This window comes from Aulostomus chinensis, chromosome 19, assembly GCF_037954235.1.
Source record: "Aulostomus chinensis isolate RoL2024-O1b breed Wild chromosome 19, RoL_Achi_v1.0, whole genome shotgun sequence".
Taxonomy (NCBI): Eukaryota; Metazoa; Chordata; class Actinopteri; order Syngnathiformes; family Aulostomidae; genus Aulostomus; species Aulostomus chinensis.
This window is the reverse complement of record NC_141338.1, coordinates 5,511,722-5,528,901: the sequence shown is the minus strand read 5'-3', so window position 1 is coordinate 5,528,901 and position 17,180 is coordinate 5,511,722. Positions and strand designations below refer to the sequence as shown.

The following is a 17,180-nucleotide window of genomic DNA, read 5'->3' as shown; positions in this document are numbered from 1 at the left end:
CTCTTGATGTCTTTGGACTGTGGGAGGAAGCTGGAGTACCAGAGAGAACCCACACAGGAACAGGGAGAACATGGAGACTCCACACAGAAAGATCCCGTGATGGAGCCGGGGCTCGAACTCTGAACCTTCTTGCTGTGAGGCGACAGTGCTGACCACTGCACCACCGTGCCGCCCCCATGTAATCTAATTGACTGTATTTTCTGTTCCTCTTACTGGATGCCTCTAATATTGCTGACTGTTTAGTAGTTTGGTGATTCACAATTTGTTTGGACTCTACCGCCCCTGGGACTTGTTACAGTCACATGAGCATTGGCTGTGTAATCAAAATATGCCAGGAAAGAAAATGTGGTGAGAAAAGATAGTTGAGGACAGGTATTCACTTTGTTTTTTATGAATGTATTAAATAAATAAATGATAAAACAATGAAAACTTCTTTCCCCTGTCTGATTTGCTGACGCAGGTGAAATGCCAAGATAACAAAGATTTATGAAGCGCAAACTGGGGTCTTGCTGAAATCATTGCCAGATGCTGAATACAGTTATGTTGCAGAAGTGAAAGTAGTCACCTCAAGCACAAACTTTGGCGGTTTTTCTTTTCCTGCCGTATGCGATTGTACACCCTGTGCCAGTTTCTCACAGAACTCACGGGTTGGATGCAGCGCAGAGGAGGAGCTGCCTCCAGCGGTCGAGGAAGAAAAGTCCCTGTCAGTTGGGAGTAAGACAACACAGTAAGGTGCAGTACTGTCACGAGCGCATTTTTTTTTTTTTTTTTTTTTACATATCAAAATTCTGCCGTGGATTCTTTTCATCCAGACTCGGTGGAACATGGAGTTGTAAATCTGTGCGTAAAAGAGACAATCGGAGACATGTGTTTGCGTCATGTTGGTGGAGCAGGAGTTTTAATGGAAATTATCACCCCCCACCACCACCTCGCGAGTAGGAGGAGAGGTTTCGCTTAGCTTTGCAGCAGTGAAAGAACTCCCAGGTATGAACACCACGGCTACTCTGGGGACATTCTTACCACCTACCATCCCGGTGATTATGTTCATTTTTGGGGTGGTGGGTAATGTCGTCGCCATAGTGGTTCTGAGAATATCACGTAAAGAACAGAAGGAAACAACTTTTTACACACTAGTGTGTGGCCTGGCAGTGACAGACCTCCTGGGCACCCTGCTGGCCAGCCCTGTCACCATCGCCACTTACGTGAAGGGCTCCTGGCCCGGTGGAGACTCGCTGTGCCAGTACTCCGGATTCATCCTGCTTTTCTTCTTCTTGGTCCAACTCAGCATTGTGTTTGCCATGTCAGTAGAGAGGTACTTGGCAATAAACCACGCATACTTCTACAACGAGTACGTCAACCAAAAACTTGCTGCTCTCGCTCTTTTTGCCATTTATATGACCAACATTGTGTTTTGCGCGCTGCCCAGCATGGGTCTGGGTCAGGTGAAGCATCAGAAACCCGGCAGCTGGTGTTTCATTGACTGGCAGAACAACCAAACAAGAGTCGCCGCTTTTAATTTAATGTACGCCGTTGTGAACTCGTTCATCGTGCTGGCCACCGTCATATGTAACGTGATGGTGTGCAGCGCCCTGATCCTCATGCACAAGCGCTTCATCCGCCGGACATCTTTGGGGACGGACCAGCGGCGCATCGCGGAGCTCAGGCGGAGACGGAGTTTCGGACGTTTGGCAGGTGCAGAGATCCAGATGGTCATCCTGCTCATCGCCACCTCCGCGGTGGTTCTCATCTGCTCCATACCTTTAGTGGTGAGTGCTGTTCCACGAATGGACCTCAATTAACTTCAATAAAAAGTGGGCTTTTTCTAAAAGCAGTTACCAGGAAAAAAAGACCAGTTGCTAAACTAAAGTGGATCAGCAACTGCGAAACAGCTTTCATTCATCCGTCCACTGTGAAACCAAACTGATGCATTTCATAGAGTATCACCCGAGAAGGCTGTGGTAGCCCACGCCTGCCAAACAGACGACGATAGCCTTGATAAGAAAATCTTAATCATGAAGTAAAAACGATTAGGGACCATTTTATCTCCTAATTTAAATTGTTCAACATGAAAAATAGATGACTTCTCGTCATTTTTGCTGTTTCATCTCATATTAATTACTTTTGCTAAATCTCGTTTTATAATTTCACATCCTAACTTAGAAATTTTATTCCCAAAAATGATGATGTCTTTGTTGAAAGTTATGACATCTTGTCTCAGATCATTTTTATCGCGTACTTGTGACATTTTATCTCTTAGTTTTGACTTATCTTGTCATAATTTCCCCCTTTTTACCAAACAATCTGCCCCCCCCCCCCCACACACACACACACACATACTTTTATGGGCAGAAATGTGCTTCCATACACGTCTCACATTTATGATGCAAAAAGAACCTTTCAGTCGTGCAGGAAAGCAGCACCTGCAGAATTCAGCTCAGTCACAGACGAGCGAATCGGCCTCGGCTCACGCGTTGTGTTTTCAGTCCCATCACTTTCCCTCCGTGTTCACTCTGAACTGAGCAAATACACAGAGGAGTGTGAGATCTCACCATCTGTTTGCTCACACAATATCAGACGTCAAGCAGAAATTCCTGCATTTGCGGGGCCAAAGTTGATTGAATTAAAGTCTCTTTAATTCAGTAAAACGTCTGTGTGATCCTTGCCTTGTGAGAGGATCATAGGTAATTAGACTCAGGGGACTCGTGATGAATGATGACTCCGCTTGTCTTGGATCGTCGCCCTCTGTGTGCAGTGGGTGGACATGAGTTATACTTGGCCAACTGTCAGTTTACATTACAGCATAACATACCAACCAATAAGCGTATTAACGATCATTTCATTCTTGCACATACACTAAAGTTTAGTTTGCACAGATATTAAATTGTTTTTGAAGTGTTGTGCATTTATTTAACAACCAATCAGTGTTGGAGGCTCATTAACTTTCTTCAACGGTCTTTTTTCCTCTGCTTTCTGGTAACAGTTGAGGATCTTTGAGAACCAGCTTTCCAAGGACCACACAGAAGAGACCTTTGGGTTGAATAAAGACCTGCTGGCCATTCGCATGGCCTCTGTCAACCCCATCTTGGATCCTTGGGTCTACATCCTGCTCAGAAAGACGGTGGTTCTCAAGCTGATGGAGAAAATCAAGTGCCTGTTCTGTAAGATGGGAGGACGGGGTCAGAGGCAGGGCAGACAGTTCCGCTGCACCGATGGTGACCTCTCCTCCTCCATCATGTCTCGGGATTACCCTTCGCTGATGTCACGTGACCTGCGAGAAATGATGAGCACCTCACAGACTTTTCTGTACCAGTCTGAGGAAAACCCAGGGAGGCTGGGCTCTTTTAAAGCCGGGACCGAGGGTGGCTCCAATCCACCGGCTGTACAGACGATAGAAAGCCCCCAGGAGGTCAGGGGGCCGGAGTTAGACGACACAGTTCCAGTCCGGCTTCTGAAAGAGCTTCCAATGTGCTCCAACCCGGGTCTGCATGTAACGCTCTCTGATGAGGCTGCAAACATACAGGAGCGATGCATCTAGCAGCATCGGCTGCTGTGATTGGACCGTTGGGACAGCAATGAGAGCACTTCAAAGATGTGACGATGAAATTTCCGAAGAATGGAAAAATCTGTAGATATTTATGTGACATGGTGGACTTCACAATGATGTTTGACAGATCTCATTATCATTTTATAGCTGACCACACCACACTTTAAACTCTTCAGTACCATCACCACCACAGAGGAGCACTTTTCAAACTCTGAAACCACTGCTGGGCTGTGAGGCGAACCCGCACGACGACGGTCAAGATTTAATGTGAACATAATGTTAATTTATTAAATAAGGAAATGAACACTATCATCTTCTCCGTGAGAAGGTCCAGAGCTTCTTTTTTTTTTTTGTTTTAAATCAGCACAAGTTCATTTTCTTACTTGTTGTTCAGAGCAACATTTGCAAACACTTTCATTTTATTAGTAAATGGAGCCCCCCCCTCCCCCCTAATTTCATGATAAAGGCAGCTATACTGTGGCTGGTCAACAGCACAAACCCTGGAGGAGAATTCCCCTGACTTCCTTTTATTTTTCAAAGCCATTTAGTCTAATGAGACTTCATGGGGAATCATGAAAAGGAGCAGACGTAGAGGAAGTCGTTGGGTTTACTGGGACGTGTGTTGGGCTGAGATGGATTTGCTGCTACAAAGATTGATTCAACTTTGTCAAATACCACAAACAAACAAACAAACAAACAAACAAACAAACAAAAGAAAGGTTCGAATTAAACTGCTGAAGACTTGTGTTTGATGCAACAGCCACTGACGGAACATTTAATTCAAATCATTTACTCTCTTGTGAATTAATTATTATGTTGTACAAAACTCGTCAATAAACTGAAAATATTCACATAAATGAACTGTCTCTTTATTTATCATTCTTATTTCCTGAGTGTCTGTACATGATATTTAAAAAAACAACTAGTCAACATCAACATTACATCAACCTGCCATCTCTCACGGGCAGAGCGTAGCGGCGAGAGAGTGCGTAGAACTGGATGAGGGATTCCAGGTAGGCAGGAGCCGTTCTTATCACTGTTTTGTAAATCAGAAGAAGAGCTTTGAATTTGACAAAAATGAAAACCTCAACTCTTCTTCTCGTCACTCACTGTAGCCGCCGAGGGAACACAGGTCAGCTTTTATTTCTACTTCCCAGCGAGACTCTTCTGGCCTCGTCAGATGGCAGTCCCCTCCAGACAGATGGTTTCTTCATCCCTAAAGATTTCCCGGCCCATTGTTGACATCGTGGTAAGTCTTCCAAAAGCAGCAAAAAACTTCCTCCGAGAACAATATCCCATTAAAGAGAGCTTTGCCCTGTCGATGGGGCAGGAAATGGTGATTGACAAAACAGTTGTGATGGGACTGCTAAGGAGGGTAAAAGAAAAAAAGGATGCTTCTTGGAAAATTGTCCCCCTGCTCATCGGTCAACACCAGGAATAAATGTGACAGGCTGCTTATGACTTTTGAACAGCTGCCATAAGGACTGTAAAAATAACAAGATGCTGCTTGGAGAAATGTGACAATTCAAGCCAGAGATGCTTGAGCTTCTCATTTTAGGGTTGAGTTACATAACAGATAGACTGAATGTTACAATCCATCAGACGCAGCAGAGCCAGATAACATGGATGTATTTTACCCCAGCAGCCTCACAAATTATCATAAAACTTAATGAAGCCTTTTTTTCTCCCCCATCAAGATTTGATTAGCAACTGGTGAACATCCAATTTCCTGGCCCATCAAAGCCGGGTGTTATTGTATTGTTTTACACGAACACGGTGAGTCAACGGAATGTTGGCTTGAGCTTTTGACTGAAATTTCTCCACGATCTGAACTCGGACCAATTAGCAGAAGAGGACACCGAAAACGGCTCCTTTGTTTGGTTTATCTTACACTTGGAGGCAGGAACCACACGTTCATCCAAGTGTTGCCTCTCAGAAAGCCTGCGCCGTATTTGGTTTTGAACGTTCACTTATCTTTAATGTGGGAGTTTCTTTCAGGAACATTAACTGCTTTCCAGGTACATGCGTATCTTACATGAATCAGCCATCACACCCTGAATACACACTGTTGACCGTCTAGTAGGGCAACTTCTAAAAAAAACCGCTGAGCCAGCAATGATTTATATGTGTCACAGACGAGGGCGTGAATACTTGTATTTGTCTTTTAGTTGTCTTTGTAGAACATAGAATTCTCTGCGATATACCTCATATAATTTCTGCATCAGATCATAACGAGTTCAACGAGGCCATGTTTAAAATGCTTTTATTTACCTCTCATATCCACACGAAGACGATGAAAGAAAACTAGAACACGATGAAGTTTCGAGCTTCGGCCGAGGCCTCTTATTCGCCGACGGATGCATGACTCTGAAGCCTGCTGGCTATTTTGAAAGGTACGTTATAAAACATTATCATGAGTTAAGACTGTAGTTAACTTTAATTCCGGTATGCTAATTTACAGTTTATTGTTCTGTACTTGTATTTACATTCATGTTTAACACACTAAACATTATTTGGAAGTAAAATGTAATCCATGAACTAAATTATTTGATTCTTAATCTTCAATACAAAAACGTGTCAGTTCTCATGCTGCTTCTGAATTTGACGTCTTTATGCTTCACACAGAGGAGTTTCAGAAATAAGCCATCAAGTCTTACAAAAGTGTAGCCAGAAAAGTTCATTCATGCCTGAACAAGTTTAAAGTCCTCTTGCCTTGACAAACTGATCCTCTGATGGCGTCGCTGCATCAGCTGATCCCCCTTCCTCAGTGAGAACGTTCTCAACGTTCCCCTCGGCGTCCACGATCACAGCGGTCCTCTTCAGCTCCTCGTAGCGTGTCTGTCGCTCAGCAACCGCCACGCAAGCCGCCAGTACCTCGTCCGACTCAAAATCATAGTCCTGCTCAAGCTCGGGAGCGTTGAGGATCTGTTTTTTAGTCTCTTCCTCTTGCCGAATCTTCTCCTTGGTGGCTAAGTTGTGCTTCTGTAACCTCCACGCCCAGGCCAGGTCCTCCTGCCACAAGGTGCGCTCGGATGGGGACAGATGGATGGCAACCTGGAAGGACCTCACAGCCTGCAGAGACAGCACGGTTGTCACACTCGCAGCAACCCCAAATATTTGAGGAAGACACACGAGGAATTGGTTATTCTAGAATTTACTCGATTGTCAGTGAAGTTCACTATCAGGAATAAATCAAAACTCGATTTCTTTCAAGCCTTTATAGCCCTGCTGCCGGTGAAGCTGAATGAGCAGGTGTGTGCATCATCAGCACGTCCACAAGTGGGAACCTTACACTCCTGCTGTGCTTTATTGCAAATAGATTCATAGTTTAATTAAAAGGACATCAGTGTCTTTGCTGATCGTGCATTTGTAGATCAAACTGACAATTATTGCTCCATGGAACAGAAAAACTAATTGCCTCCATGCGGTTACGAGATTTGACGTCAGTCCTGCACGGCTGCTCGGGAAATAAATCCAGGCCGAATACAATGCACTCCGTGTGAGGAGACGGTGTTTTAACTCACCGGTTTAAAAAAAATAACCCAGATCCAAAACAATAAATGGTCTTTTTTTTATGTCATACAGACATTTGTTTTAAAACATTTGATTTGGATGATGATGTTTTTCTGAGGATTAGAAACTTACAGATTAAGCAAAAGCCAATTAATGCCAAGAAGTAAAACTCAAGAAGTCTTAAATGAGTTGATTCGCGACTCAGCATCACTCTAGTAGCCTTTTACAACTCCGTTAATAATCACCACATAACAGCACTTTCATTAATGGTGGTGAGCAGCAGACATGCAGCGAGTGAGAGGGAAGTGGTGGAGCTGATGTTCGGTGCAATAAGAGAACCCCAGACTAGGAGAGCTCCAGATGGTTGGTTTTGCTGATTCTGCTTGGTGCATATGCCTGTCAGACTAAAGCTGATCTGCATAACTTCGGGGATCAAACTGCTTTTAGCTGTAGTTTTGAAAATGACTTTGTATTTAGTACTATTACGGACATGTTTGGGATGTTCCTTGAGCTGCTGCTTTAGTACAGGTTCCTGGTGTAGCAGCGTGTGGTGTTCCACCACCCAGACGAACGAAGAGAAACAACGCTTTTCACACTTGAGCTGCGGCGCCCGCTAGTGATGCGTAAAGCACCGTGGGTAAAGACTCTCCACCATCATTAACTATCAGCAATAAGAGTGGAACTCCTCAAAAAGCCCAGGGTTCAGTTTGCACTGTGATTTTTTTGAGTCACAGTTTCAGTTCAGTTCCTTTTATTTGTACATTTGGATCCCTGAGGAAACAAAAGAACCGAACCTTTGGCTGTGAATTGAACGGCTTAGGTTTTTAAGTTCAGTATGTCATCTGCAACCTGCGCTGACGGGGCTGGTTGCTGCTCCAACGTCACGCTGTTGTTTCAACATCTGTTCTGTTGCTCCCTTTTACGTTTTGCATCACTTGTGGCAAGTCCAGTGGACAAGTGTACCATAACAGTGCAGATATGTACCTGCCAGCGTGGCAGATCGCCATCCAAGATTTCCGAAATAAGAAGTCTACCTGCATTTAGAACATGCAGGCGTTCCTGTCGGGAAGCCTGAAGGTCCTTGTTAATATGGAACAGAGTCAAGACAAAAGGGTGCTTTCACATTTATGGGAACGTTTGGAGCTTTGGCTCGACTTTGAACACCGAACTTGATCCGTTGTATCAAATCTCCATCCCACTGTCAGACCTACATTTGCATTCAAGCAGTGGCTTAAAAAGTTGGAAAAAGCTAAATAAGAAGAAAAATTATGAATTTGTTACAATAAATATGAAAAAAATAACAACGGTTGATTCTGTTTGTGGTATTTTTCTTTTCCACTTGTACCGCGTAGCCTTTTAAAGGGAAATGAGTTGAAAAAACAAAAAAGAATTGTGAAATATTGCCAACCAGGAACATAAATAACCCGCAGTGTCAAGATCAACTGATGGAACCTGTGAAAGATGACGGCAGATTAACAGGATTTGCTGTGAAAATCTTGGCGATCACGAGCAGATTAATGGTGATAGAGCGGTCCTGCAGCTGTTTCGAAACACTAAGAGAAAAGAATTTATTCTGTGTTTGTTTTACGTAAGAACTTTCTGCATTTTCCTCAGGTGAGACCGACAGAAGTGGGGCTTGAAAAGGGAAGTAAAGAAGAGAAGAAAAGTGAAATGGGGACTCCTTGCATTCCCATTTGGAAAAACAAGCAGCACTCAAACATGTTGATGCACAGAAAGCCCTAAAACTGGACTGAACAAGCCTGACTATAAATAGATGTTCTTCTTTTTTTCCCCTCCTTCCCAATGGCTTCATAGAGGTGTGTCTATATTTGACTTAGTTAGGGTTCAGGTAGCTTTCAACGCTTCCTATTGTTTTTGTTGCCGTAGGAAAGGTCTCGCTTTATGACATGCAGGCTCTGCACAGTGTCATTAACTGAGTTCAACCCAGTTTTCTTCACTCCGAATGGGTGAATGGTGTAACTTTGATCCACAGGTTTCATGTACCAACAGGTCCCTGCATGTTCTGGGGCAATTTAAACAATCGTGCCAGGCCCCAGGCACCTGGGCGTGGTTTCAAAGAGACGCTTGGTTTCAGCAGGGACCTTTCAAAAAAGTAGTAAACAGAAATAACTGACGAATCCCGACGGCTTCTCCAAAATAAGGATGATGCGTTTTATAATCAAAGACTTAAACGAGCATGAGAACATTCCAGATGATTAGCGTCCTCACATGCGAGCCAGTTAGAGGTCAAACAACTCTATTCTGACTTCAATCAAACAATGCATTTGATTTCGATTATAACAAACTTCTCCCAGTCCATCACCTACTGGCAAACACCATTCTGTGTGGTTTTCTCCAACCACATCCCCTCCCGCTATGGCTCATGTTCCTCATCCAGTACTTGCCTTTGTTTACAGTACTAGACTGCAACGCCATCGCCAGTGTGCTGTATTCTAATACGTTTTTAATTTGGAGTCAGTCTCACTCACCATGTCCACCTCCCCCATGTTGAGCTGGGCACGGCCAAGAGTCTGCCAGCCCTCCCACCAAAGGGGGCGGAACTTCACGGCCATCTCCGCTGCCTTCACAGCTGGGAACACTTCCTGCAGAATGGTCAACACCTGCGGAGACACAAGGCACGGTCAAAGTCCAAAACATCTTTGAGTCCCTAGATGTTTGTACTGTATTTGAAGCCATTTCCTCAAGCTGTTCCTGAGAATATCACATTCATTTAAAAAGACATTGACCTTTGACCACCTTTTTTTTTTTTTTTTTAGTTCTTCCTTGAGACAAAGTAAATATTAATTGCAAATTTGAAGAAATTCCCTCAGAGCTTTTCAGAGATACAGCATTTAACAAAAATGGGGCATCATAACGTGAAGATGTGCTGTGTATCCATCGTCTTGTCCAGCTCTGTGGCGGAGGTGGGGAGGTACACCCCAAAAAAACTGCCATTTTCCTTTACAGACCAAAAAGATCCTTAATTGCTCCCCGCAGGAATAAATAAAGTTTTCTGAATGTGAATCTGAATCACTCCTCACTATCGGCGAGATCACCTTAAGACTGATATCATTTAATTAGCCAGGAAGACATCTTTACAAATGCAGCCTATTTACCCAGAGTGCACTGCTGCCTGCAGTGACAGACAGCGAGCTCCTCAAGTCAAAGCTGATTGAGTTAAATAGAGAGAAAGTGCTGCGAGGAAGTAAACAGCCACCATCAGAGTAACCGCCCCTGTCATCTGGCCTCGTGATGGGACAATGGGGAGGCCTGTTCTATTTTGGGACTAATAAATGTGATAGGCTCAACTCTTAGTTCAGCTACGCCCCTCAGGAGACGCACACATTGTAGCTGATTCTCAATAAAAACAGAAGTGCTTGTGTCATGGCGTGACTCAGTCATGGCAGATGTAAAAAAGCTTTTGTAGTGATGTTTTCCAGGTCTGGTCCTCTAATAATTTCCTTCTCAAGTATCCTACAGTGGCTCGTATTATATGAGGCCTGTAATGCTCCAGGTGATGTGAATGGATTTTAGCCACAAGAAGAGATTTTATTGCGTTAGTTAAAGAAAATGGATGAAAAGACCTGTCCATCCTCCTGTGGGGGCGGTGTGTCAAAAAGATGCTTGTGCTTGCACAAAAGAGATTAAAAGTGGGCAGATTACGAAAGACAAAAAAAAAAAAAAAAAAAAAAACTCGAGGGACAAAGGAACCCAGAGGAAGTGAAAGGAACAAGAGAGAGAAAATGGAGGTAAAAGGCCAACTCATATAAGCAAACACACTTCAGCAGTGACGTCACCTATCTGACTTAAAAGCATACCGATGTGACAGCCAAGATGTGGCTATGATGGCTGATAAATCCCAAGCGCTCACGGCAGACAAGCAGAGATGTGTGGAAGTGTATACAAAGCGTGTTGGTGGTCATTTCCAAGCCAAAAGGCAGGGATGGAATTTCTGGTAAGTTATCAAGCTGCAAAACAAGTTACAGCAGGGGACCGGTCACTTACTGGTGGCTGTGACTTCCCTCTTGGAAAATCTCTTGAATACGTCGTCCTTCCCATAAAAAAAAAAAAACCCTACACCCTAAAGTCTGAGGCAGCTGCACACGTTTTAAACACAGTTCGTACTGTAACAGAAAATAGAAACCTACTGTTTAACCGCCAAGTGGTTAAAGGCTCATCACCCAGACTGGCTGCTTACAAAAGAGGGGCAGATGAGTGTGAAAATGGAAAAAAAAAAATCAAGTATAAGCTTGAAGTATACCTGAGACTTCATCTCATACAGTAGTGGGTTGTCTGGAGTCAGCTGAATGGCCTCATCCCACTTCTTAACGGCCTCCCAGTGTCTAAAGAAAACACACAATGTGGTTCAAGTCCAGTACGGAGAACTGGGTTAATGATCACATATACTGGGAGTTATTGTTTATAGAGGGACACAGAAATTCTCTCTATGATGCAATCAGTGGTGGGAAGAACTCAATATGAAGTGAGTTATAAATCATTGTTAAAAAAGCTACATAGGAGGTCAACAGTTGGAGCGTCAGTCACTCCCAAGCACTGTAGTACACAAAAATAGAGTACAATGTGTATTTTTACTTTTGATAATATCGATATCAAATACAGTGCTTCACGCTCCCTCTGTTTTCAGCTGGAGGCTGGTTTAATAACAATAATAACAATACCTTTATTTATAAGGCGCCTGTCATGGCACTCAAGGTCGCTGTACACCAAACCAAAATACATTTAAACATGCAAACACACTTGGAGTACAAGCAGGCATCAGCGTAGAGTTTGCAGCAGAACAACAACGGACAGAGGGACACTGATGGCACGCCTGCCTTCACAGGTGAGGTTTGACGAGGGAGATGGAGTCAATGCTCCTGATGTCAGGGGGAAGGGAGTTCCAGGGGTGAGGTGCAGAGCGGCTGAAGGCTCTAGCCCCCATGGGGGAGAGACGGGCTGGGGGGACAGTCAGGCTGATAGAGCAGGCAGACCTGAGAGACCGGGTGGGGACACTGATGTGTAGGAGGTCAGAGAGGTATGGAGTAGCAAGGTTATGGATGGCCTTGAAAGTATGGAGGAGGATGTTATAGTCAATGCGGTGTTTAAGGGGAAGCCAGTGGAGGTGATGTCGAACAGGAGTGACGCGACTGATGGATGGTGTTCTGGTGATGATGCGGGTCCTTCACTACTGCGTTAGCCAGGTATTTGTACTTGTACTTCAGTAAGGGACCTGAGTACCTCTTCCACCACTGGGTGCAACATAAAACACAACATGACATCTACCTATCCCAATTATTTATCATGCATGAATTTGGTGTCTTATTCAAATTAACTTAAGCGTAACTCCTGACACCCAGAGCAAACATGCTACATGCATCTGATTAAACAAGACCTTGTGCCTGAGGTTCAGAAATTCTGCACCACAACTTCAGAGAACAAAGACTTTGCCAGAACCCCACCTCATATTTGATATGACTTACATAACACACGGCCACATGTTTGTTTAGAGGAAATCACGAGGACAGTCTAGAGACTCTCACATGCAGTTTGACAGAAGCTGAAATCTAGAAAGCAATCACTCTTCCTGTCTGTTTGCGCTGTGTTTCTCTTGTTTTCACAAAAGTTTTAGATACAACTGACTGATTCTTACTCTGCCGTTTTGTTTCGAGTCAAAGAGAAACTGCTTTTTTAAGCTTTAACACTACAAAAATCCTCCAGAGCGCCTCCCCACCTGTCTGACAGAGGGAGAGCACAGGGGCTGAAGGTTTTGCCTGCGTTCCTGAGGCAGAAAGTTTGGCCTTTACCTCTGTTTTGTTTTGCACATTGAAAAACCAACAGGATTTGCATCCGTTCTGGGCTAACACCTCCCAACAGCCGTCATCCCTCCAGTCTATTTGTTTGCTTTTCATGTATTTGTTTATGAGCATATTTTGACAAGTTTGCTCCCATTCTGAAAACTCCATCTCACATCAAGTCAAAACCGACACAATAATCATTTCAAACTGCCGGGTCAAGACAGAAGCCTGGACGGAGCGAAATTTTGAGTTTACGATATCAACTGTCACATCTACACCTTGTAAAGCTTCATGGAAATGAATATCTTGACACATTACACACACACACACACACACACAAAAATGCAGTTACAACTGTTCAGAAGCAGGATGTGCCTGGGCAAACACAGAATATACTGCAGCAAACAAAGTTCAGGGAGTGTGAAAAAAAGAAGTAAAGCGGTGTGAAAAAATGTACCACAAGATGAAGCAAAGGACATCGCAATATCATGAGAGGAAATGAAGCAATACGAAATAACGCCATGTGAACCCTGAGTGCTAAAAACGACTCCTCACAAATCTGTCACAGCATGACTCCTTACAGGCACTTGAGGCATAATGAAGTTGACCTTTTGGATATAAAATGTTGTCATGCAAATCGACATTTGAGTGAGAATTGGTTGAAATGAGCATGTGGATTCTTGAGTAATAGTGAACGTGACACCACAATCTAATCAGTTTATTCTCAGACCAGCTCCCTCCCAAAAAACCCACTAAACCCTGCTAATTAAAAGCTTTAACCGGACTTTTGTCACCTTGGAGCAAAAAATACAGCAGAAAACACCATCACTGTCACTCATACTGCTTTTATTAAAGCTACCAAAGAGTGTGTACAAGTAGAGATGGGATACAGGATAAAGAATATCAGAACTGGGTGCCAATGTTGTCTGATGAGCCAGACTGATAGGCTGCTTTCATTTACACATCAGATATTGGAACGATGATGCCGATCTATGTTCCACTCCATAGCTTGCTCAAAGTTATGAATACGCCGGAACATAGCATGAAACATGTCACAGATCCACAGAGTTCAAGTGTTTGCTCAGGAATACATTTGAATTTCATGTATATGTGTGGATTTTTCGCTCCTTACGAAGTCTTGTGTGGTTTACTCCTATGATATAACCTTACACATACTGCTAACAATAATGATAGTTATGACAATAGTCATGAAAATAGGCTCTGAGCCCATACCAGTGCAGGCAAATGCGTGTTGGCATCTGATCGAAACTGGAAAAATGTGAATCTGCACATCTCTGAACACAGGCTGAATAGATGTCCCACCGGTGCTGTTTCATGTATTCCTTTCACTTGATTACGCTTGTAATGTCAAACGTGACACAGCAGAGAAAAAAAAACAAAAAGGCAACTCTCGTCTACTAGCAATGGGAACGTTTAAAGCAGGTCTAAAAACAGTGCATATGTGGGTGTGTTCAGCAGGAAAAGAACATCTGTGCCACATATAAGGAAGAAGACGACGTTACCGTGGACGGACGGATGGACCCTGAAAACATATGGAGGAATAAAAAAGGCCTGCAGTGTTTTTCAGCTGGAAAACTATTAAAAGTATTTAGATGATGAAATGACAGAAAAGTTGCCTGCCAAAACGGGCTTAAACTTGGTGTTAAAGATGACAAATAATGCTTCATTCCAACAGAGGCAGAGTAAATGTTCTTAAGAAATGGAGTTTACAGAATTTCCCTTGAGGATGAATACTAAAGTATTCTGATTCGGGTGAATTTCTGTGGAACAGACATCTAGAAGAAATGCCAAGTTTTTCCTGTTTTGGAGGGTTGTCTTTGATGAAGGCCTCCAGTGTCTATAATCTTTTGTTTGGCCTTCATGCCTCAAGACTAAAAAAAAAAAGATTTGGTTCATTCTCAATTCAATTTGTCAGGAATGGTAGACGGAACTCTGAAATGAACCTACAAAAGAATATGCCACATATACACTGAGCATCCTTGGCTCTATTTTCGATTCATTTATATTTTACAGTCAAGAAGTCAATGGGTATTTTCTACTTTCCTGTAACCAGTTGTCACCACACTGGTACGAAAGGAGCCTTTTAATGACATCAGGGGCATTTAAACCTTGGTAATGACCGACTGACATCAGAGGTCAACGCTGTCAGAGGAGAAAAAAACTCCTGGCTTTCCTCGACCAGACACCGTCTCAAAGCTCTGGACAGCCATTATGGAGCAGGAAGACATCATTTCCCGGACAAAATCCATTTTCCCCTGGCAAACACGATTAAAAGCAGTTCCCGAGAACAGGAGAATTACATCCTCTGGACGGGGAGTTTTCATGTAGAGATTTTCACTTGGCTTAAAAGGTGAGTAGCAAGAAGAAGAAGTATTACAGTCCCTGAATGGGAGCCGTTTGGTTTTCTTGCCTGCTGACGACTGAACTAGTACTACAACTACTTCAAGACTTCTAGAACAAGCAAACTCTCATATTGAAAATGGAACGGCTCCTCCGTCCTCCCTCCTCTTGAACACATTTCCACAGGATCATTATTGACCAACAAGTCGTCAGCATGTCATCGGTGTCGGCAGATATTGGCCATTTCGAAAATCTGGTTCAATTTTGCTTAATTTCAACTCATCATCAATGATGAAGAAACGATGTTGTAAGTACTAATTTTTAAAAAGAAAAAATCTATGTAAATACATAGTTTATGGGCTTTTCAACTGTCAGTACCGCTCAGTCAGTTAGGAAATATCAGCAGATCGAGGGAAAAACCAAAACATTCTCATGCCTCCTTATCCACAACAGGTTACAGTAACTTTCATTATCAGATCTCATCCTGACAAGATTAGCCATGTTTCAATTTTGAGAAGCACATCTATGACCACTGGCACCAAATCTTAAAATCAATGAGATTGACCTCAACCTCTCAGCGAATCGAGCAAACTAAACACAAGACGTTTTACACCACTAGAATGATGGTAGCAAGCTTTTGCTGTACTTGATGTCTGCATGAGCTGTGCAATGGTGCCCTCCAGTGGAGAAATCCTCACAGCACATCTGTGACACTGTGACCCTCATTTTACTAAAATCTGGGAAGACGCATGGTTGTGGGTTCACAATTAAACTACAACACCTGCACACAGAAGGATTTGGAGGAAGGAACACAAGGAATGTAACGTTTGTGTGTAGGTTTGATAAAGGCGGCTGTTATCAGTTTCCTGACCTGCCTTCTTCAGCCAACACTGCCCCCTCATCCATCAGCCTCTTGCTTTTGGCTGCACAGTCCTCCAGCAGGATCTCTCGACGTCGTTTGATAGCGTGCAGCCAGTCCACGTCCTCGTCCGGATGTGCTCCATCGTCTGGAGTCTTGTCAGCCTCCTCAAACTGCTGCACCGCCGACTTGGACACTTTCTCACCAACTTTCCTCTTCCAGCCAAATGAAGCCATCCTGACGAGAAGAGGGTTTTTTAAAAAAACAAACAAAAACTAATTAGTCTGCTCAGGAGCCCAACCAAAGGTCTATAAAGCGTTTTAATGGGAGTATCAAGAAATAAATGGCTTCCAGGATAATATTGCGAGCACATTTTCATGCAGCTTAGCATAGTGGCTATGATTATTTGCAAAGCTGCTTTAGAGAATATATTTAACAAATCGCTTTGTCTGAGAAATTTAATCTAACGACAATGAATTTAATTCGTAAGCAAAAGTAACCCTGACTCAGCTACGTATGCTAACAACGTCGGCTCAGGTTATGACAGCTAACGTCACAAATCGAACGAAACTTCATTTACTCTTTACATTAACACACTCTAATGTTGTCTTATGGCAATAAACACGATCGTGTCTGAGCATAATGTACTGACTTCTGTAGCTTTCTGTGGAAAAAGCAAAACAGAGGCTAATGGTTAGCCATATTTGGTGACGGATTTTGGACCCGGAAGTAGTGACAATGTTTTCATGAACTCTTAAAGAAACACGACAGTATTTTCTAAAAGTTAAGATACCGCATGAACCCATCGACAGTTCTTGCTAAATTTGATTGAATATGTTATGTATCTAACGCAAGATTTTGTATTGTTTTGTATATAGCTTAAATGATTAGCTATGTGGTTTCATACAACATTATTGTTGTACACATCACAATCAGTGTCAACCTAAAGATTTTTCCTCATTTGACCTAAATACACTTCATTCAGGTATTTATGGAGTAAATGTCTTTAACTCTTCCAAAATTTCCTGGCTGTATTTATTTTTCAAAGTTTTCCAGGCCAAGAAATAGCCATTTTCAAATTTCATGGCTTTTCCTGGTTTTTCATGTC

At 43.0% G+C, this 17,180-nt stretch overlaps 2 protein-coding genes across 2 annotated transcripts; one reads left to right on the top strand and one right to left on the bottom strand.

Moving 5' to 3' along the window:
- The first annotated feature begins 704 nt into the window (after nucleotides 1–704).
- On the top strand, nucleotides 705–4,395 carry ptger4b (prostaglandin E receptor 4 (subtype EP4) b). The gene is made up of 2 exons (XM_086186805.1): nucleotides 705–1,766; nucleotides 2,981–4,395. The coding sequence occupies exons 1-2, from the start codon at nucleotides 987–989 to the stop codon at nucleotides 3,533–3,535; spliced, it is 1,335 nt and encodes a 444-aa protein (XP_086042931.1). The 5' UTR covers nucleotides 705–986; the 3' UTR covers nucleotides 3,536–4,395.
- Nucleotides 4,292–16,827, bottom strand: ttc33 (tetratricopeptide repeat domain 33). Its single transcript, XM_086186807.1, has 5 exons — nucleotides 16,725–16,827; nucleotides 16,085–16,309; nucleotides 11,319–11,400; nucleotides 9,547–9,678; nucleotides 4,292–6,616 (listed from the first exon to the last, which is right to left on the bottom strand). Exons 2-5 carry the CDS (start codon nucleotides 16,306–16,308, stop codon nucleotides 6,242–6,244), a joined length of 813 nt encoding a protein of 270 aa, XP_086042933.1. The 5' UTR covers nucleotide 16,309; nucleotides 16,725–16,827; the 3' UTR covers nucleotides 4,292–6,241.
- Between the last annotated feature and the right edge of the window lie 353 nt (nucleotides 16,828–17,180).